Source organism: Xyrauchen texanus, chromosome 23 (genome assembly GCF_025860055.1).
Source record: "Xyrauchen texanus isolate HMW12.3.18 chromosome 23, RBS_HiC_50CHRs, whole genome shotgun sequence".
Classification (NCBI taxonomy): domain Eukaryota; kingdom Metazoa; phylum Chordata; class Actinopteri; order Cypriniformes; family Catostomidae; genus Xyrauchen; species Xyrauchen texanus.
The window spans coordinates 42,767,411-42,790,422 of NC_068298.1; the positions used below are offsets into that span (position 1 = coordinate 42,767,411).

At 45.0% G+C, this 23,012-nt stretch overlaps 1 protein-coding gene across 1 annotated transcript in view; it reads left to right on the top strand.

Moving 5' to 3' along the window:
* Positions 1–23,012, top strand: part of LOC127663490 (ectodysplasin-A-like) — a 44,586-nt gene that overhangs the window by 4,930 nt on the left and 16,644 nt on the right. The window contains exons 2-5 of the mRNA XM_052155088.1: positions 1,277–1,453; positions 1,538–1,572; positions 4,742–4,793; positions 15,967–16,097. Coding sequence (XP_052011048.1) covers positions 1,277–1,453; positions 1,538–1,572; positions 4,742–4,793; positions 15,967–16,097 — 395 coding nt within the window. The remainder of the gene's footprint in view (positions 1–1,276; positions 1,454–1,537; positions 1,573–4,741; positions 4,794–15,966; positions 16,098–23,012) is intronic.

The window sequence follows — 23,012 nt, forward strand, 5'->3', positions numbered from 1 at the left end:
CCATTGACAACGCGGTTTTTGGCAAAATATTCTCATAAACGGAATGGCAAATATATGTCCGTGGGCTGGTTTGAAGAGTGACATAATAATGCATATTTATCAGAAGTTTTTTGTAAAAGAAATTTTTAAATGACACAGTCATTTGATTATAAACTGCAGACTAAATCAGAATCAAGGCAAATGATTATTACATTCATTACATTAGAGTAAGTGAACAGAGCTGTTTATAACATCTTATAACATACTCATTTTGATGATATGAACTGTTTATTTTCTATCGCTTTTACTCTGACTTGAATCAATATATAAATGATATAACGTTCCGTTATTAGCTTTAATTTAGTAAATGTAGGTGCCGTTGCAGATATTATATGTTCATTTGTGAATGATGACTGACACGGTTTAATCCAAAACATGCTCTTCTCCAGATTTATTTAATAAAAGAAAGAAAAACACTGCAGGTATCCTCTCTGGGTAACACATATCACTATTACAAATGACCCGGTAACAAAGTGTTTTAAATTTTTGGGATTATTTTTAAAATTACTCAAACAGACATTACTCATGTCTCATGAAAATAACAAACGCGTGTCAGAGTAATGGCAGCCCGACAACAGTTACTAAGACAGAATTGATCAAAAGTTCTTTTAAGGCTGGGCTTAGTAAAGGGTCAATTACATACAACAGGAAGCTCAAAGTGTCCAACTTGACAGCTCTCTTTTTAAATCTTCCTCAAACTGCAGTCACAATGGCACCACAAGAACGCACACATTACAAACCCTTCAACAGCAGCTATCCTGAGCTGTGACGTCAAAGGCAGCTGACAGGGGAAATACATTTTATTGTTGTAAGGACATTTGTTAAACATCTGCTTTAATATGACATATTTGAAATGTTTAAGTTTAAAGCTTAATATGAAAGCTTGCAATTTAATTAGCTGTTCATGCAGGTGAGCACAATTTTAAATTTAAAAAGTTAAACATTTATCATACCGTCTGTGACTCCTTAAACTGAGTTGGAATGTAGTATGCATACTAGAAGAGCATTGATGACAGGCATGAGTTGGCTTTTTGTCACAGATTTAAACATAAAAGGGTGACAAACAGAGGTTTTCCATCATTGGCAGATAATTCCAGATACAGATTTTCATTTTGACAGAATAAAAAAAAAAGATGATTTGATTCGTTTATCCATATTTGGGGGCAGGGTTATGTGAAAGTTATTATTTATGCAAGTCTGTTAGTGTCTTTGAATTTCCTCTGTCCACACCTCCAAGGTAGGAAAAGATCGCCTGGTGCACCTGGACCTCTAGGGCCTCTCGGACCACCAGGGCCACAGGGGCCTCCTGGTTTTCCAGGCATCCCCGGAATCCCTGGGAGCAATGTTTTTGGGCCTGTGGGCACACCTGGACCCCCAGGGCCCAAAGGACTTCCTGGAACCCAGGGTCCAGCAGGTAAAAGAACAAATATATTTATGATGGGGAAAAAACAAAACCTCTGGTTATCTATCTTGTTAATAAAAATATACTTCTTTGCAGGAGCTGTTGATAAAATCAAAACAAGAGAGTTCCAGGTAAGTGTTATTTATGGTGTTTGTTAAGGAATTACTATTGCTCATACTTGTGTTTAGGTGTTCCCCGTCTGTTGCTCACTTCAACATTGTGTCGAAGAAACAACACTAGGGGTCTCTCTTGAGCGCCGAATATACCTCTGATCTATGAAAAAAGGCCAATGAGAAGTTGGCAGACAGAATTTGCATGTCCCGGCCCCGGACATATGGTATAAAGGCGGGGAAATACGTCTGTTTCATTCTGAAATTTTCTTCAGAGCCGATGGCCGTGTATGTAGCGAACTGCGAGTCACATACACCTGTTCCTCTTACCTCTGGTGATCTGCTGTTGGATCTACGACGCACTTCAGCGGCTTTCTCCTTCTCTGCACAGCAGTGCAGTTTGCCTCTGGGCACTTCGACAGCGCAAACTAAAAGAGTTTATAAAAGAGTGATTTTCTCTAAAAGAGTATTTTCCTCTTAAGGGGCAAGACACAGCAGCATTGAACGTCCTTTTTATAAAGATGCCTTTCTGCCCCTGTGTAGTTCCTGGATACGGTAGAGTGCATGACATGCCACAGGCGCTGTCTCATGTGTCTGGGCTACGATCACACCATGGCAACGTTGCGGTCACGGCATTCTTTCAACCGAAGGAACGCCACTCCAGCCGCCCCCGCGTCGTTCCTTCTTCCCACGGGATTGAGGATAAAGTGACTGGCAATGGAGGCGATCTGGGGATGGCAGCGGGCTCTGTTTCGCGGGGTACATGCTCGTTGACTGGAACCTTCCGTACTCCCCACAGCCGTCGCGGCTGGATGATTGGTTCCTTGGGTTTGCGCGCCTCTCACAGCCACGCCCCAGGTCCCTTTCTTCCCAGAGTTGCATGATGAGCTGACGACTGCATGGAGAGCACCCCTCTCCACTCGTCACAAAGCCCCTCGCTCATCCGCTCTCACTACCCTCGACGGCGGAGCGGCCCACGGGTACACGCTGATTCCCCAGGTGGATAGGGCGGTTGCAATCCACCTATGCCCCGAGAACGCCGCCACCTGGCGGGGTCGCCCTGTGCTCCCCTCCAAGGCCTGTAGGACGATGTCATCATTGGTCGCCAAAGCCTACAGCGCCTCCTGCAAGTTCACCAGGCCAAGGCACTCAAAGATCTGCACGTGGGTAGTCCTGATCCGGAACTGCGCTCCGCGACCGACCTTGCCCTCAGGGCCACGAAGGCCACAGCGCAGTCACTCAGGCAGGCGATGGCCACACTAGTGGTACAAAACACGCTTCCTCGACGCCCCTGTCTCCCAGTTCGGCCTCATCGGCGACACCGTTGAGGACTTCGCCCAGCAGTTCTCCAAGGTGAAAAAGCAGACGGAGGCCATTTCACACATCCTGCCCTGCCGCAAACCTGCCGTCACAGGCCAAGACCCATCTGCTCGCTCCGCCTCAACCCAGGCCCAGCTCTCAATCCCTGCGTCGAGCGTCCCGCAGGAAGCACACGCCCTCCGTCTCACGGACCCCCTCGAGGACCCGGAAGGCTCCCAGGCGCTCCTGAGACGATCGACCCAGAGACCAAGACGTTCGCTCCAGAGCTGGTAATCAGACCACTCTGTCCCCCGGTGGAGGGCCGGGAGGAGAATCCTTGTCTGAATTTATTTAATTTGCCTCCCGACGCTGCACTACCGCTGCGAAGCCCTGCCGGGTACGTCAAAAATAATCGTCCCATTTGTGCCCCTAGCACAGCGCTTGGATGCATGGCTTTCACTTCCCAACCCGTCACGCTGGCTGGCCAGGACATCCGACTCGGTTATGCAATTCAGTTTGCCAGCCTGAGGGGGGGTCCGCTTTACCGCAGTACACGGCGAACATGCGACCCTCTTACTCAAAGTCTCTATGTCAGCGCGCCTCACCAACGAGCGTGCGCAGTCAGTGCCAAAGCCCCTCGCTCATCCGCTCTCACTACCCTCGACGGCGGAGCGGCCCACGGGTACACGCCGATTCCCCAGTTGGATAGGGCGGTTGCAATCCACCTATGCCCCGAGAACGCCGCCACCTGGCGGGGTCACCCTGTGCTCCCCTCCAAGGCCTGTAGGACGATGTCATCACTGGTCGCCAAAGCCTACAGCGCCTCCTGCAAGTTCACCAGGCCAAGGCACTCAAAGATCTGCACGTGGGTAGTCCTGATCTGGAACTGCGCTCCGCGACCGACCTTGTCCTCAGGGCCACGAAGGCCACAGCGCAGTCACTCAGGCAGGCGATGGCCACACTAGTGGTACAAAACACGCTTCCTCGACGCCCCTGTCTCCCAGTTCGGCCTCATCGGCGACACCGTCGAGGACTTCGCCCAGCAGTTCTCCACGGTGAAAAAGCAGACGGAGGCCATTTCACACATCCTGCCCTGCCGCAAACCTGCCGTCACAGGCCAAGACCCGTCTGCTCGCTCCGCCTCAACCCGGGCCCAGCTCTCAGCCCCTGCGTCGAGCATCCCGCAGGAAGCGCACGCCCTCCGTCTCACGGACCCCCTCGAGGACCCGGAAGGCTCCCAGGCGCTCCTGAGACAATCGACCCAGAGACCAAGACGTTCGCTCCAGAGCTGGTAATCAGACCACTCTGTCCCCCGGTGGAGGGCCGGGAGGAGAATCCTTGTCTGAATTTATTTAATTTGCCTCCCGACGCCGCACTACCGCTGCGAAGCCCCGCCGGGTACGTCAAAAATAATCGTCCCATTTGTGCCCCTAGCACAGAGCTTGGATGCATGACGTATTTCCCTTCCTTTATACCTGTATGTCCGGGGGCGGGAGCACCTTGCCATTGGTGTGTGAATGAGTGAATTAGATGCAGTGTGAAGAGCTTTGAATACTGCTAAGGTTAAAAAGGTACTATATATGTGCAGACCATGTTTATGTAACATTTTGTTTTCTTGCATAAATGAAATGCTTATGGAAAACCAGCTATAGTGACTTGGTGGTGGGCCCTTTTGACTGGGTTAATAAGCAACCACCTACAGTAGCAATGCCCTAGTAACCACTGAGAACTCCCTAGCAAGCGCATAGCAGCATGACAACAACCACTGGGAACTCCTTAGCAACCGCATAACAATGCCCTGGAGTTTTCTTCTGAAAATGACAGAAAATTGTGTTTGAGCATGTGATGATGAACATTTCACATTTAAAGCTCTGAGTTGTTTGTATTGCAGCCAGCTATGGTGCACCTGCAAGGCCAAGAAACCACAATACAAGTGAGGGAAGGTAAGTATCTAACGCAGTTTAGTCTATTTATTGCTACATTCACACAGCTGTAAAATACCCTTGTCAGACCTGTTTGAAGAAATGCGTTCAGTTATCATGTTAGCGGACGTTGATAAGCTGTTTGTAAAGTCATCCATCACTAGAGGGCGCTTGCGTGCTTCAAGTTACGTCTCGTACCAAACACATAATAAAAACCACACAGACTTCTCACTATCACCAAAGAAGCAGTACTGTGTTTATACAGCAATTTATGATTTGACTTCAATTCAAACAAAAAAGAAGCCAAAATGTCCAAAATATCTCACAAACCTTTAATGAACTCTAGGTATATTTATTACTAACATATTTCATTAACAGTAAATAAACAGTTCACAAATTTGTACGAAACAATAAATAAAAATACACTGAACTAAAAATATTTAAAGAGTAAAATGCCAATACTTGTGTTTCTTAAGTGCATTAAATTTAGGGAATATTCCAGTTTCACAGCATTTGTGGCGTAATATTGATTACAACAAAACTTTATTCAACTCCTTTTCTAATTTAAAAAAAAGCACAAATGTGTATTCCCGTGAGACACATACAATGGAAGTCAATGGGGTTTAATCTGTAAACATTAAAATACTCAATGTTTCAAAAATATAGACACAAGACATCAACAATATGTGTGTTAACATGATTTTACTGTGATAAAATTACTTACTAACCACATCTGTGTGAAATTATAGACAATTTTACAACTTCATTGCCAAGACTACATAACGTCAACAAACACTTAAACCCTAAAATGACTGTATGGATGATGATTTAATCAACTTAACAGCTCATTAATAAATGAGCTTTAACAGAAGAATGAATGTAAGTGTATTTATAAAATTATAAGCTTCACATTTTTGCTTTTAAACCCTCCAAAAATGGACCCCATTGACTTCTATTGTATGTGTCTCTCTGGAACACACATTTGTGCTTTTTGAAAAACTTTTTAGGAGTGATGAGTTGAAATGAATTTGTGTGGTAATCAATATTATGACACAAATGCTGTCGATTGAGCTGAACTTGTACTGAACCTGGAATATTCCTTTAAACTATACTCAATCAGTAGGCTACATGCTCTTATTATTCAAAGTCCTTCACATGCATTTTGCGGTATTAACGTTAACTATAAATTGATTGTTAATTTCCATGACAAATGATTATGAAAATGTCTGAAAATGGACCTCCCTACTTTGCAGATGCTCTGTTGCATTCAATCACTAATGTTAGGGCTGTCATATTCAATCAGTTTATTAAAACTTCATAGCAGTCCGATCACAGACACAAACTAGATGAGTAAATGCCTCTGGCTGTTCAGACCAGATATAATATCTTACTTCACTTTACTTCATGATGTGGATGTTGGACAGACAGTGATTGTCAGTAACAGTAGTGAGCACCATATTCTCCCACCAGAGAGGAGTCTGATCAGGACAGTTTAAGAGTCACACAAGTAAATACGGATGTCAATCCCAAACACTAACAGTTTGAACAAAGCTATTCTGATCCAATCAAATATATCTGCTAACAGCAAAGACGATGCCACACCAAGCTAATATTCACCAATGACAATGCATAGAGCTCAAAGAATACAGAAGTACAACTTAAAGACTAAGACTGAGTGATCATACAGCTGAACTACTGTATGAACATAGTACAACTACAACTAAAGATTATTTTGATATTCTTCGATTATTTCTTTGATTAATCAATGAATCGAATAAAAACAAATATTTATTGTATTTTATTAAAATATAAAAAAATAAAAAAAACAGAAATGATAAAGGCCCTAAGGCCAGGGGCACCTCCCTAGCAGACATATGCAGAGCAGCGGGTTGGGCAACACACAATACTTTACAATATCAGGGTTGATTCGTCCCATGTTTTCTCAGGTCTGAGCCGGTAGAACTCGGTACACGCTGACAAACTGATCAGGTGGACTGCTTGCACATAGCGCCCTTTCCCTCTACTGAGGTAATACCGTGCGCTTTTACCCCAGGAGATCCCACGAACCTGGCTCCCTGGATGATGCCTCCCTAGCCCTCTGTTCCTGTGAGGAATTCGCCGACCAAGACCAATGCGGGTACTCAAATTACCCTGTACTGGAATAGGTGCTCCACAGGACGGGCTCCCACATGGACTTTTCCCGCTGTGTGTATTTTCCGCAGTACGGTCCCCTTACGAGCCGACCCGCATCTCCCTTGGGCAGTCCTCACGGACCCCCGGTCGCCATGTTTGTAGCAACTCCTCCCTCCCAATGAGGTATGATCTACCACCGCGCCATTCTCCACATATGACCTAAAAGCCCAAGTGATGTATTTCACCACTCTTTACCTCCCCCAGTCTGGGCAGGTGTGGTCTCCGCAGGGTCTTTCCCCCCTGAAAGAATAGGAAAACTGGGAAAGATCACCTTCCCCGATGCGTATGATAGCGTTAAGATGGCCCCAGGCGCTTTAACTCTATGCGAGAAATATAGAGAGAGAAAAGGCGTGGCTGGCATGGCCTTCTCCCTTGCTTGGCATGCCGCCTTGTTCCCCCCTGTCAGAGGAAAAGAACCAGAATGCTTTGATGATTTTATGGGGCGTTGGGGAAGGATATGTGCAGCCTGGCACAGCTGGTTGCTTTGACACGTAAAATACCTGCCCGCTCCTGTGTCAGCAGTACACATACATGGCTCAGCGCATGGCATGATTTAAATTGGACCCCTAGTGTCGCTTCTTCGACACAACGACGAAGTGAGCAACAGACGGTGAACGTCTGGGTTATGGATGTAACCTCCATTACCTGATGGAGGGAACGAGACGTTGTGTCCTCACGGCCACGTCGCTGAACCGAGCCAATGTTGCGGCTGAACCTCAGAAAAATCCTGAATGTCTCATTCCCTCCATCAGGGAACGGAGGTTACATCTGTAACCCAGACGTTACATATGCTTGTACACAGTCACTGATTACATACATTTTAACTATTTTAAATGAATATTGTAGGTTTTAAAATATTAGTCACTGATTGCATGTTTCTAAAATATTATTTTAAAACATACCTGTATACAGTAAAATAATGTTTGCCATAGTATACATTTACTAGTGAAATCAGACATTACATGTGGCATTATCAGGAGGACTTTCAAATATTTGGACCGTTATCATTATTATACATTATATTCTATATTATATACAGTTTAATATAGTACAATCATCTAAACCCTGCGAAGATTTACTCTTGCGCTGAAAAGACTCTATTATATGCGCTTACATGAGGAGAAACCAAAACACTTTAAAAACATTTAAAGCTGCACAATTGATTACATCGAAACTGAAATCGTGGTATGATGTTGGACAGTTTAATCAAAAAGACTGCACACTCTTTGTGCATTGCGATGAGTTTGATTGATGTGGATGCGCGCAATCACTTGTTCATTAGGGTTTAACGGAGACTCGCTTGTGGTAAAAACAAAAAGTTTGCGAAATATATCATCGCATTTTAATTTCCTAACATATATACATTATAATACATAGAAAATAGCACTAAAATGTAAGTTTTGCACTGGAGAGAATCTCTTACTCATCAAACAGTACAAGGAATCTGTCAACGCACCTGAAACAGAAACTGCTTCACATTAAACTGTATGCTTATTATGATCTTATTTGAATTGTTTATAAAGTGCTCTCGTGCACTGGGCAACTTGGGTCATGTTTTTTCTGCTTATACTTGTCTCCATTGTATTTTAAACGAGTTTCATCATACAACACATTTTTCACCAGGCTCTAAAGTGCCATTAATGATGGGGCTTCACCGTGCTTACTGTAAATATCCAACTACTCCGATTATTTCCGTTATTGATCATTTTCGATTTTAGCGATTAGTTGTTGCAGCCCTAGAACATAGCCAAAGATACATACCAATTGGGAGTCACCTGCCTGCTAAGATACCCTACAGTTAGCATGCTAATCGATTAGCATTCTAAAGTCGTATACTCTTCAATGAGATTATGACCATTGTTGACATCTTCACTGACTATTCAGAACTGATCAGTTTAATTCAAAGAGAACCATGTCCTAAAGAGTTCAGCTCCAATCCTAATCAAACCCTAATCCTGAAACAGCTGTTGGAGGTTTTCAGGATTATTTGAAAATTACAGACAGGCATGGAAGAGCAGGGTTGAAAGTAAGATTTGTAGGATGTGGAAATCCAAAAATGGAATCAAATAGTCATAATTCAGTAGCCTAAGTTTTATGAAAATCAAAAATAAAGCAAAAACCTTTGTGAAGCTGACAGTGGTGGATGATGCCAAAGAGATATACCAAGTTAACTAGCACAACAAGTATTCACATTATGCTCCAGAGAAATTGCACTTAACCATCTTGAAAATGTTGTTTTTGAACTTCCTGTCCAGCAATTGCTACCTGGATCTGTATGGTGTCGATATCAAGCTTTATTAGCTAGCAATATGGATTTAGAGGTTTTAGAGTTGGCACAAGTTATCATGAGTATTTTAAAGTGTTAAGGGGATGTCATAAGAATTGGAAGCTGACAGGGACATTTTTAAATAATTAATTAATAAATCCACAATATCTTACCTTCATGCTGTGGACAATCCAAATCCAAAGGAAAGTCAAAAAGACAACAAAACGTCAATAAAAAAAGTGCAATGTGTCATAGCTGTCTGAATGTGATCTGCCAGGTCCAATTTACCTCCATTAGTGTTGAAAAACAAACATATAAAAGCGTGTTTACATGCACGTTCTTACACCAATGCATGTGGTCATGTATTAAACGCAATAAATGTCTAGGTTACGAATGTAACCTCCTTTCCCCGATGAGACAACGTCTCGTTGTATCGGAGAAGCGACACTAGGGGTCTCGCTTGAGCACCGAATATACCTCTGATCTATGAAAAAAGGCCAATGAGAAGTTGGCAGCTAGTATTTGCATACCCCGCCCCCGGACATACGGGTACAGAGGTGAGGCAAATATTAGAGTTCATTCAGGATTTTTGTAGCCACTACAGCAGCTCGGCTCAGCGACGTGGCCGGGAAGGACACAATGTCTCGTTCCCTCCATCGGGGAACGGAGGTTACATTCGTAACCTAGACGTTCCCCTTCTGTCGCTGTCTCCACGTTGTGTCGGAGAAGCTACACTAGGGGTCCAATTCAAATTACGTTGCGCTGAGCAGTGTACGTGGTCTGACACAGGAGCGGGCAGGTGTTTTTTAGGTGCCAGACGACCAGCTGTATCAGACTGCACGTACCCTTCCCCAATGCCCCACCAAAGTCGTCGGAATTCTTTTGGTTACCCTGACAGGGGAACAAGGCGACGCTTGCCAACCTGGGAACGGGCCAAGCCTGGCTGGGCCTCTTTTCTCTCTATGTTTCTCGCATAGAGCAATAGACAGCCGGGGCCCTTACACGCACTGAGGGACGGGGATCTTACCCAATTTCCTATTCTATCATGGGGAAAAGACCCTGCGGAGACCACTCCTACCCAGCTGGGGAGGTAAGGTGGTGAATACATCACATGTGTTTTTAGGTGACACGTGGAAGTGGTGCGGTGGTAGATCCAGCCTCAGCGAGGGGGAGTTGCTACAACACGGCGACTGGAGGACAGCCGGAACTGCCAAAGGAAAACGCAGGTCCACTCATAAGGGGACCGTATCATGGAAAATACACACAGGGGGAGTCCGCGTAGGATTCCTCACCCTGTGGAGCACCTATTCCAGTACAGGGTAGATTTTAGTACCCACAGTGGATTGGTTTGGCAAGTTCCTCCACCGAACTGCAGACCCATGAGGGCTAGGGAGGAATCGACCAGGGATTCGAGTTGAGTGGAATCTCCTGGGAAAAAAGATGCACAGTTTTACCTCAACCGAGGGAAAGGGCGCTATATGCAAGCGATTCACCCAGCCAGCCCATCAGCGTGTTACCGAGTTATACTGGCTCGGACCTGAGAAAACACGGGATGAAACTGACTCAACCCTGAGATTAGTATCTCGTAAAGGTGTTGGGTGTCGCCCAACCTGCTGCTCTACAAATGTCTGCCAGGGAGGTACCCCTGGCCAGTGCCCATGAGGACGCAACACTCCTTGTCGAGTGAGCTCGGCCCCGCAATTGGGGAGGGGGGGTTACGGCCTGAGTGTGATAAGCCAATTAAATGGCATCTACTACCAAGTGGGAAAGCCTCTGTTTGGAGACAGCGTTTCCTTTCCGCTGTCCCCCAAGGCATACAAAGAGCTGCTCAGAGTGTCTAAAGCTCTGCGTGCGGTCCAGATAGGTACGCAAAGCACGTACCGGACACAGCAACGATGGGGCTGGGTCTGCCTCCTCCCGGGGCAGCGCTTGCAGGTTCACTACCAGGTCTCTAAAGGGAGTGGTAGGAACCTTGGGCACGGTCTTAGGATCACATGAGTGTCTGCCGGACCAAACTCCAGGCAAGTGTCGCTGACAGAGAACGCTTGCAGGTCCCCGACCCTTTTGATGGAGGCGAGCGCGATCAGCAGGGCAGTCTTAAGAGAGAGGGCCCTGATTCCAACTTATTCTAGCGGCTCGAAGGGAGGTCTCTGGAGGCCCGAGAGGACTACCGAGAGGTCCCAGGAGGGGAAAAGTTGGCCGGGAGGGATTTAACCTCCGGGCGCCTCTTAGGAACTTGATGATTAAGTCGTGCTTACCAAGGGACTTGCCATCTACTGCATCTTCAAGGTGGATGGGGACAGCCTCCCCTCCAACCTCTCCTGCAGGAATAGGAGCACTGACCTAATTGCGCACCGCTGTGGGTCTTCAGCCTGGGAAGAACACCAATCTGCGAACAAGCGCCACTTCAGGGCGTAGAGCTGCCTGGTGGAAGGGGCTCTGGCTTGGTTGATCGTGTCTATGACAGTAGGTGGTAGGCCATCTAGATCTTCTGCGTCCCGTCCAGGGACCAGATGTGGAGTTTCCAGAGGTCTGGATACGGATGCCAGAGCGTGCCCTGCCGCTGAGAAAGAAGGCCCTTCCTCAGGGGAATTCGCCAGGGAGGGGCTGTCGCGAGGAGTACGAGGTCCGAGAACCAGGTGGGAAAATATGGAGCCACTAGTGTGACTTGCTCCTCGTCCTCCCTGACCTTGCACAGCACCTGTGCAAGAAGGCTCACTGAAATCTAAATCTTATGGAGTTTTGTGTTCCTTGCCAGTCGCCTACAGCTTGCTCACTGGGGTTATTAATACAATTATTATTTAATTATTTTTAAACACGATTAAGAATCGTATTTTATCTAAATTGCACAATGATGATTCATCGACTTTATAGACATAACAGTTTTATCGTCTGTTAATGCTGATCTTCTGTAAAGCTGCTTTGAAATGATGCAGACACCTGCTGCAGGGGCACTCCTGCCTGTAGAAAGCAGAGGCCTGTCCAGGGTTTGAGTGTTTGGCGGCATGCGGGGGGGATTATCACACGGTGTGTGCCGTGGCGCCATGCTCGTCTCGGGACTTGAGTCTGAAGCCAGTGCTGAAGCGGTCTCATATGCATCAACCCCAGCGGCGTGACTGCGGCGGAGGATGCTATATGAGTTTTAGAGGGACCATTGTGGATGGCTTGAACTTTGCGAGGCATTTCAGCACCGACTGTGCACGCTTGTTGGTGAGACGTGCAGACATTGAGACTGAGTCTAACTCCATGCCAAGAAAGGAGATGCCCTGAACTGTGTTTGAGCACCTGGTCTCTGTGAGTGCATAGTAACTCTAGGGAGTGGGCCAGTATGGGGCAGTCGTCGAGGTAGTTGAGTATGTGGATGCCGGCTTCTCTGGGCGGGGCAAGGGCTGCCTCTGCGACTTTCGTGAAGACACAAGGTGACAGAGACATGCCGAAGGGGAGGACTTTGTACTGAAACGCCTGGCCGTCGAACGCTAACCATAGGAAGGGTTGGTGTTGTGGCAGAATTGAGACGTGGAAGTACGCGTCCTTCAGGTCTACCGCTGCGAACTAATCTAGGTGCCGGACGCATGTTAAGATACACTTTTGCGTGAGCATTTTGAACGGGAGTTTGAGCAGTGCTCGGTTGAAAAACTCGCAAGTCCAAGATTGGTCGTAAGCCGCCGCCTTTCTTGGGTAGAACGAAGTAAGGGATGTAGAGACCCTTCTCCATTTCGATTGGGGGGACAGGCCCTATCACGTCTTTGCGCAGGGATTTGGCATGTTTGCCGTCTACTGCGGAAACAGGGCGGGGCCTGGCAAACTGAATTGCATAACCGAGTCAAATGGTCCGGTACAGCCAGCGTGACGGGTTGGGCAGTGAAAGCCACGCCTCCAAACTCTGTGCTGGGGGTACCAAGGGGACAAGTATTTTGGACGTACCCGGTGGGGGCTTCGCAGCGGGGCGAAGCAGGTAGTGTGGCATCGGGAGGCAAGGGTGCGTCCCGAGGCTTTGGTGCTGATAACAAACTCAAAGCACTTACCTTGCTCCGCGCTTGGCAGAGGGCGGGTTCATGACTGGAGGATGAGGTCTGGTTGCAGGCATCCTCTAGACTCGTCAGAACCGGCCGGCCGGGGGACAGTCATGGGGCTGAAGGCGGACTGTGGCCTGTGGACTGTTGAGGCCTGGCGGCAGAGTGCCGTGAGAACGGCATTTGCGGGCCAGGTGACCCAGAGACAAAAAAGGAAATAGCTCTATTATTGAGAATGTGAGTACCGCAGCCCCCGTTAGGGGGTGTGGCAAATTAAATTAATTCAACAAAAGATTCTCCGGTCTCTGGGTCAGTCATCTCAGGAGCGCCTGGGAGCCTTACGGGTCCTCGAGGGGGTCTGTGAGATAAGGGGGCGTCCATCTTCTGCGGGGAGCTCGACGCCAGGGCTGAGAGCTGGGCCCATGTTTGTTGAGGCGAGCACTGCTTTTCTTTCTTTCTTGAAAGCCGCAGGAGGACACCCTCGGCGAGCAGACAGGGCATGGCCACTGGTGGCAGGTTTGCGGCAGGGCAGGATGTGTGAAATGGCCTCCGTCTGTTTCTTCACCACTGAGGACTGCTGGGTGGAGTCATCAGGTGGTGTCGCAGAATGGACAGAGCTGGGAGACGGGAGCGTTTGAGAAAGCGTGCTTTGTCTACCTCCTCTACTGCGACCAGGTCCAGTCCATGTGTTGCGTTTCCGGACCACGAGGGTGGCCATCAGGCCCGTCATTGTCCCCAAATCGTCTTCATCGCCCGTGTTGCCTGCCCCAATCCCGTGGGAAAGAGGCGAGGCGCGGGGGGCGGCTGAAGTGGCTTTCTCTCATGACAAAAGAAAGCCACGACCGCAATGCTGCCACAGCTATGTTCTCGCACTGAGAACATAAACTATTGGAGAGAAATCGCTCATCCCAAGCTCGAACGGAAGCCAGCAAGCATACCAGGGAGGCGGGAGGTTCGCGGAGATTTACCTGGCGAACACAGCCCGTCTTTGTCCCCAAATCGCCATCTTCGCCCGTGGCGCCTACCCCAATCCCGTGGGAAAGAGGCGAGGCGCGGGGGGGGGCGGCTGAAGTGGCTTTATCTCATGACAATATAAAGCCGCGACCGCAATGCTGTTATGGCTATGTTCTCGCACTGAAAACATAGACCATTCATAAAAACGCTGCCTGTGTGTAAGGTACGCCAGGCAGCTTTTATGACCGTCGGAGGTGGGGAGAAATCAACCGCATCCAGAAACTACACAAAGGCGGAAACACGTCTTTAAAAAGACGCGTCCTGAAAAGGACGTTCAACGCCGCTGTGTATTGCTCTTTTAGAGAAAATCACTCTTTTAAACAACTCTCTTAGAGTTTGGGTTTCTGCACTGTCGAAGCGCCCAGGGGCAATTGCACTGCCGTGCAAGGAGGAGAAAATCGCCGCTGTAATGCGCCATCTCAACAGCATGCAGAGCGTCAGAGGGAACTGGTGTGATCTCACGCGAACAGCATGCACAACCATCGGCTCCGAAGAAAATTTCTGAATGAACTCTAGTATTTGCCTCGCCTTTGTACCCGTATGTCCAGGGGCGGGGTATGCAAATACTAGCTGTCAACTTCTCATTGGCCTTTTTTCATAGATCAGAGGTATATTCGTATATATGCTCAAGAGAGACCCCTAGTGTCGCTTCTCTGACACAACGTGGAGAGAGCGACAGAAGGGGAACCTCTGTTCCTTTATCGGTGTAAAACTTATGAATAACCCAATTGTCATAGGTAGATTTTTGCCCATTGCGCTGATTTCATTTGCCATGTAAACACCTCACTAGCATTTTTAGGTATTGGAGGGATGGTGCAGACTCACTCCATCAGCTATTCCTGAAAAATATGTTCTGTGCTCCCACCCGTAATACATTTTGATTGACTCTTCTCAGTAGCTTCAATTCAAACTGGACGGTAAGAGACAAAAAAACAGAAGTGCAAAGCTCTTGTCCGGTATGGTGAAAAGGTCATGTGAGCCAAATTAGTTGAGACAAAGTGTTTAAAAGGCAATTATTAATGATAAAAATCTTGAAAAAAGCATGATTCAAAAAATGTATAAATAAATATTATTTAAAGTTTTGTGCAAAATCTACATTCTTGGGATTTTTTGACCAGTAGATGGGTGAGATGACGGTCGCAATTTAGGCCTATGCACACCCATTTCTGTTTCAGTAGGGCAAAGCATTGCTGAGATGTGGTCTGACTTTGAGATTTTAGTTGACTTCGCCAAATTCATGACGATGTAATTTGATTGATTGTGGAAATTAAAAGTCCATCTAATAACTTTTGTGCAGCTTGTTCTAAAAATAAACTGAGACAAATTTTGGAGAATCTGGACAACATTTGTAGGTATAGCGGTATAGCAGTTTCACTCAACTCAGCATTAGGTGTGAAACCTGAAGAAAAAATATATTATTCTTCTAGGCAAAAGTGTCAGAAGTTACAAACAAAAGAAAAGTCAAACTTTGGACTGTTGGTTGCACTAGAGGGTTGGTCTGGGAGTTGGTCAGAAGACTGTGGAGGACCACCCCAATAACTGTGCCAAATTTTCAGCGTTTTAAGGGCTACCATAGATTTCAATGCCAGACGGACTGGTTACTTCAAAATAGTCTGAAAAACTTCCAAAGACTTTAGCAAGTGATACATCTTTCTACAAATCTTTGTTGGGTGATGATACTAAGTGATTGCCATTTTCTCCTACTGAGATCTTACAGAGGGTGTGTTGAGAAACTGGAAGATGATCGCAGCGCACCACAAAGTGTTCAGGATGTACTCGCGCTCAGGAGAGCTGGAGGTGCTGGTGGATGGGATCTACTTCATCTATAGTCAGGTAGAAGTGAGTACACTCCTGTATACACCTCAGCAATAGCTTATTCATCATTTGAAGTCTGTTATAGGTGCATTCAGTTATTGTTACCTGTGCCACTGTAGAAATGCACTAATTACAGTCAGCCATGATTAATTCATTCCGCAAGCAAAAGTGTCCGATGACAGTTGATTACTGAGATAAAGAGGGAAGTATTCAGCTGGTCATGTGATCTTAACATTGTGGCCCAGCACCAGTGAATAAAACTGCTTTTATTAGAACACTATAATGAATGAACTCTCATGTGGGTGTAAATCATTTAAAACACATGCTCATCGGAATTGTTCTACTTCTCACATCTGAATTTGTAATTATGAGCATGTCACACATGTTCAAGTATTTTGTTGTCGGGGAGGAAGCATTGATGACGCAATGTTCATTCTTGGATATTTTTTGGAAAACTCCATAATACATTTTAGTCAGCTTGCTGAAGACAATGTCATTTATTGTTCAAATACATGCTGTTTTCTCTGTGAATAAAAAAAATATATAATATGTATTAAATGGTTAATGATATACATAAATGTTTATGATCAAAACAGTAGGCACTAACAAGGCAGCTATATTTAGAAAAATAAATATAACCATGTTGAAAGTTTGTCTCTTCCCTCAGAAACTCCGGTGTCAAAATGATCTCTGAGTTTCCCAGTCTAAATTATGACTAAAATATGAAATTCGTATTTATGATAGCACGTGAAGGCAGCATAATCATGAAGTCGTCTAGGTTACGTAAGAAGCAACACTAGGGGTCTCTCTTGAGTGCCGAATATGCCTCTGATCTATGAAAAAAGGCCAATGGGAATTAGGCAGACAGTATTTGCATACCCCGCCCCAGACATACGGATATAAAAGCGGGCAAATAAGGAGAGTTCATTCAGGAATTTTCTGAGGAGCCGGAATGGTCCGGCCACTACAGTGGCTCGGCTCAGCGACATGGCCGGGAGGACAAAACGTCTCGTTCCCTCCATCAGGGAATGGAGGTTACATCCATAACCTAGACGTTCCCCGTCTGTCGCTCACTTCGACGTTGTGTCGAAGAAGCGACACTAGGGGTCCAATTCAAATCACGCCATGCGCTGAGCAGTGTACGTGTACGAGTGTACGAGTGTATGAAAAATTTGCCACAGATTTGCCACTGACTATTTTCAAATGAAAATGAGTTTTGTGGCAAACTGTCCATTGTTGCCAAAGGTTTGCTGCAGGTTCACCACTACTGGTAAAGATGGCTTATTTTCCCCTGGCTGTACCAGTCATTGACATATCAGAGTAAGGGAACCATAAAAGAACATTAAAATGTGTGTGTGTGTGTATATATATATATATATATATATATATATATATATATATATATATACACACACACATACTGGCAGCCAGAAGTTTTAAATAATTTACTATTACAATTTGAAAAACAAATGTTCAGAACTTCTTAAACTATTTCAAAGAATTCTCATCAAAGAATCCTCCACGTGCAGTAATGACAGCTTTACAGATCCTTGGCATTCTAAATCAAATCAAATCAAATCAAATCAAATCACTTTATTGTCACACTACCATGTACACAAGTGCAACAGTAGGTGAAATTCTTGTGTGCAGTTCCGAGCAACATAGCAGTCATGACAGTGACGAGACATATACCAATTACAGTAAACAACATACTTACACAAAACAATTTACATGTCAAATGTACACATACTTACACAAAACAATTTACAAATCAGATGTACACATACTTACACAACACAATAATTATATACAATGCAGAATATAGAACAGAATATACAATACAATACAATAAGTGGGAGTATATGAAATATATATGTGTATATATATATATATAGCAGTTGTATTGAGGAGAATATGTTGACAGTCCAGTGTGAGATTATAGATTAATAAAGTGCAGTGCTAATTATTGATCCTGATAGATCAAGAGTTCAACAGTCTGATTGCTTGGGGAAAAAGCTATCATGTAGTCGGCTGGTGCGGGTCCTGATGCTGCGATACCGCCTGCCTGATGGTAGCAGTGAGAACAGCCCATGACTTGGGTGACTGGAGTCTCTGATGATCCTCCGAGCTTTTTTCACACACCGCCTGGTGTATATGTCCTGGAGGGAGGGAAGCTCACCTCCGATGATGTTCCTGGCAGTTCGCACCACCCTTTGCAGGGCTTTGCAGTTGTACGCGGTGCTATTGCCGTACCAGGCGGTGATGCAGCCAGTCAGGATGCTCTCTACAGTGCTGGTGTAGAACCGCGTGAGGATGTGGTGGTTCATTCCAAACTTCCTCAGCCGTCTCAGGAAGAAGAGGCGCTGGTGAGCCTTCTTCACAACGGCCTCAGTGTGGACGGATCATGTGAGTTCCTCAGTAATGTGGACACCGAGGAACTTGAAGCTGCTGACTCTCTCCACCGGTGCTCCATTGATGGTGATGGGGCTGTGTTCTCCGCCTTTCTTCCTGAAGTCCACAACAAGCTCCTTGGTTTTACTGACGTTGAGGGAGAGGTTGTGCTCCTGACACCAGCGTGTCAGAGTGTGCACCTCCTCTCTGTAGGCTCTTTCATCATTGTCAGTGATCAGACCTACCACCGCCGTATCGTCAGCAAACTTAATGATGGCATTGAGCTATGTGTTGCCACACAGTCATGTGTGTACAGGGAATACAGGAGTGGGCTGAGAACACAGCCCTGCGGGCTCCAGTGTTGAGGGTCAGTGATGAGGAGGTGTTGCTGCCCATTCTAACCACCTGACGTCTGCCTGACAGGAAATCCAGGATCCAGCTGCACAGCGAGCTGTTTAAGCCCAGAGCCCGGAGTTTCTCATCAAGCTTGGAGGGCACTATGGTGTTGAATGCTGAGCTGTAGTCTACAAACAGCATTCTCACATATGTGTTCCTTTTTCCAGGTGGGAGAGAGCAGTGTGTATTGTAGATGCAATGGCATCATCAGTGGAGCGGTTGTTGCGGTAGGCAAACTGCAATGGGTCCAAAGAGGGGGCAGAACAGAGCAGATGTGATCTCTGATTAACCTCTCGAAGCATTTGCTGATGATGGGGGTCAGAGCAACAGGACGCCAGTCATTTAAGCATGTGATTATAGCTTGCTTCGGTACAGGCACAATGGTTGATGTTTTGAAGCATGTGGGGACTACAGACAGGGAGAGGGACAGATTGAAAATGTCCGTAAAAACACCAGCCAGTTGATTCGCGCGACGCTCTGATGACGCGCCCGGAATGCCGTCTGGACCAGCGGCTTTACGGATGTTCACCCGTCGGAATGATCGGGTTACATCCACAACAGAGACGGAGAGTGAATCAACCTCTGTAGCGTCAGCAGCGAGTGCTCTCTCCGCGAGGGCGGTGTTACTGTCCTCAAAACGAGCATAAAATGTATTAAGTTCGGTCCGGAGAGATGCAGCGGTGTTCATGGCGGAGACTTTATTCCGCTTGTAGTCCGTGATTGTGTTAATTCCCTGCCACATACTTCTAGAGTCAGTGGTGTTGAACTGGCCTTCAAGCTTGTGCCTGTACTGGCGTTTAGCTGCACTGATAGTGTTACGGAGGGCATAACTGGCTTGTTTACGCTCCTCCGTGTTAGGAGAATTAAAAGCGGAGGTCCGCGCAGTGAGTGCCGCGCGAACATCGCCGTTAACCCATGGTTTCTGGTTGGGGTATATCCGTATAGTTTTGGTCGCTGTCAGTTTGTCCAGATACTCAAGTGACATTTCACCCACGCTTCCTGTAGCACGTGCCATAGATGTGGCTGTCTTGTCGGGCACTTCTTATGCACCTTACAGTCTAGCTGATCCCACAAAAGTTCAATGGGGTTAGATCCATAACACTCTTTTCCAATTATCTGTTGTCCAATGTATGTGTTTCTTTGCCCACTCTAACCTTTTGTTTTTGTTTTTCTGTTTCAATAGTGACTTTTTCTTTGCAATTCTTCTCTTTACTGTTGTACATGAAACTGGTGTTGAGTGGGTACAGTTCAATGAAGCTGTCAGCCGAGGACTTGTGATGCATCTATTTCTCAAACAAGAGACTCTGATGTACTTATCCTCTTGTTTAGTTGTACATCTTGCCTTCCACATCTCTTTCTGTCCTTGTTAGAGCCAGTTGTCCTTTGTCTTTGAAGACTGTAGTGTACACTTTTGTATGAAATCTTCAGTTTTTTGGCAATTTCAAGCATTGTATAGCCTTCATTCTTCAAAACAATGATATACTGATGAGTTTCTAGAGAAAGCAGTTTCTTTTTTGCTTTTTTTTACCTAATATTGACCTTAAGCCATGCCAGTATATTGCATACTGTGGCGACTCAAAAACAAACACGAAGACAATATTAAGCAGCATTTAACAAACAAAATAGCTTTCAAGTGTGTTTGATATAATGGCAAGATATTTTCTAGTACCAAGAGATAAATTTAGCATGATTACTCAAAATTGCTTGGTATCTAATTTCTTCTCCTAGCAAGTACTGTTGCAATAGGCTGTATTTTATGTAAGCTTATAGGCAACATTTGGAACAGTACTGAAACAGTAAACACACAGTTTTAACAAAACACAGCAGCCCCTCAATACACTAGAGCAGAAGGGAAAAAAAGCATTGCCTTCTTTCAGCCATTCTTGCTGAAACTTCATTTGGTGCAGAACAATCTAGAATAAAATGAAACAATGCAACAGTCCACTCCATGCAGCCTGAATTTGTTTAGAATGTTGAATCTTTGTGACACCTGCACTAAAAAAAATCTAGACTGTGCCCCCTAAGGGCGAATATGGGCCATTCTCGGTGTAGGGTTCCCGTTGGCCTGTAGTATCAATACAAACAATTAGAACATTTTTGTCCAGAAAATGTGATATTTTTGGTGTGGCCTGTAGCGCCCCCTAAGGGCAAATATGGGCCATTCTTGGTGTAGGGGTTCCCGTTGGCCTGTAGTATCAATGTACCAAATTAGAACATTTTTGACCAGAAAATGGGACTTTTGGGCATGGCCTGTAGCACCCCCTAAGGGCAAATGTGGGCAATTCTTTGCACAGTACTTAAGAGTGATGTCATCTTGAAGCATGTTATGTTTGAAAAACCATCAGTCAAAATTACATTTGATTTATTGACACATATAAATTGAGGCAATGTGTACATTTACATAAATACGCCCCTTTCAGCCATTTTGTGTTGAATACATTTTTGCTATGTAACAAATTGAAAGACATCAATTCTACACATGGGTACAGAATTTCAAGTCAATTGGATCTACGGTTTAAGAGAAGATGATTTTTGTAGGTTTTCCCAAATTTTCATGTACTGGAAAATCCATCACGGCAGACCTTATGGGTTCTTGAGGTGTTTTTGTTCCCAATTATATATGAGGCATGATTTGGATAAATGGGGTGGAAATACCATCATTTTGAAAATGGGGGTTCCTGTTGGCCTGTAGTATCAATGTGCCAAATTAGAAATATTTTGACTAGTGAATTTTTTAGATATTGGGGTTCAAGTAGAAGAGGAATATTAATAATAATAATAAAACCATCAATAACAATAGATTTCCTCCTACTGGAGTCCGATCAACTGTGTATGAGGAGTTAGAAAATGTCATTAAAAAAATCATAAAAAAACAATTTATTTTAAAGACAACTAAAAATAGCTACTTCTTAGAATTTTTTTCCAGTATGTGGTGCTGTTCTGAAACTGCTCAGGTAGTATCTGGGTATGATGGTTAACATGCAGAAAAGCGTTCAAGAGTTGTGAGCCAAAATAGCCATTTTTCTATCTCCTGACCAGTAGGGGGCAGTGTACCAAAACGCTGCAGGTAACCTCAGAGCCTAATGGTGATTACACTTACCCAGTTTTGTACCAATCCCTCAAAGCATTGCAGAGATACAGCCTCAAGTGAAAGTTTACGCATTCTTCATCGGATTCGTTGAAGCGACATTCGAAAATGGTATGGCTTATAAAAAGTCTGTGAATATTTTTTGTCGTGAGTGCCTCTAGATGATGCAGGCCAATTTTCGTGCAAATCGGACAAACAGTCTAGGAGGAGTTAAGTCAAAACATTTAAAAATGGCAGACAAGTTTACTCAATCATGACATAATTGGTATCATTGTTCTCGGCATGAACCACGGAATATACCAGTCTCATGAAAGGAAGCAAAAGTCAATAGCTATTAGCATTTTTATAAATAGCATTATAATTTTTTACCACAAGGTGGCACTGTCCCAAAACTTTTTGAGTCCCTTCAGAGCATTGTGTCAAAGACACATACAGAGTTTCGTAACGATATGCCAAGTCGTTCGTAAAATGCAGTATTTTATGACTAAAATCAAAAAGGCAGACATAGACATTTTTCATATCGTTGGACTCTCTATACCCCACTGAATCTAATAAGACCAATTTGATGATTTTATGACAAAATGTCCAGAAGTTATAAGCAAATATTTGCTTTTTTCATATCTCGTGACCACTAGGTGTCACTGTTCCGAAACTCAGCAGGCACCATCGAGTCATGTTGCATATTACAAATAATACGTTTGGTATGAAAACGCTAAAGCGTTACGGAGATATACCCACACGTCCATTTTGCATGCTCTTCATCCAATTAGTTGAAGAACTGTTCAAAAACAGTATGGTTTATCAAAATTCTGTGAATTCCTGTTTGTCGTGAGTGCCTCTAGATGATGCAGGCCAATTTGCATGCAAATCGGACAAACGGCCTAGGACGAGTTCGAAAAAGTTGTTTTTTTTTCAGAAAATTCAAAATGGCCAACATCCAAAATGGCCGATATATGATTTTTTTTTATATCGTTGGACTTGCTATACCCAACTAAATTAAATGAGACTAATTTGATGATTTTATGACACAGTTCAGAAGTTATGAGCAAAATGTGCTTTTTTTA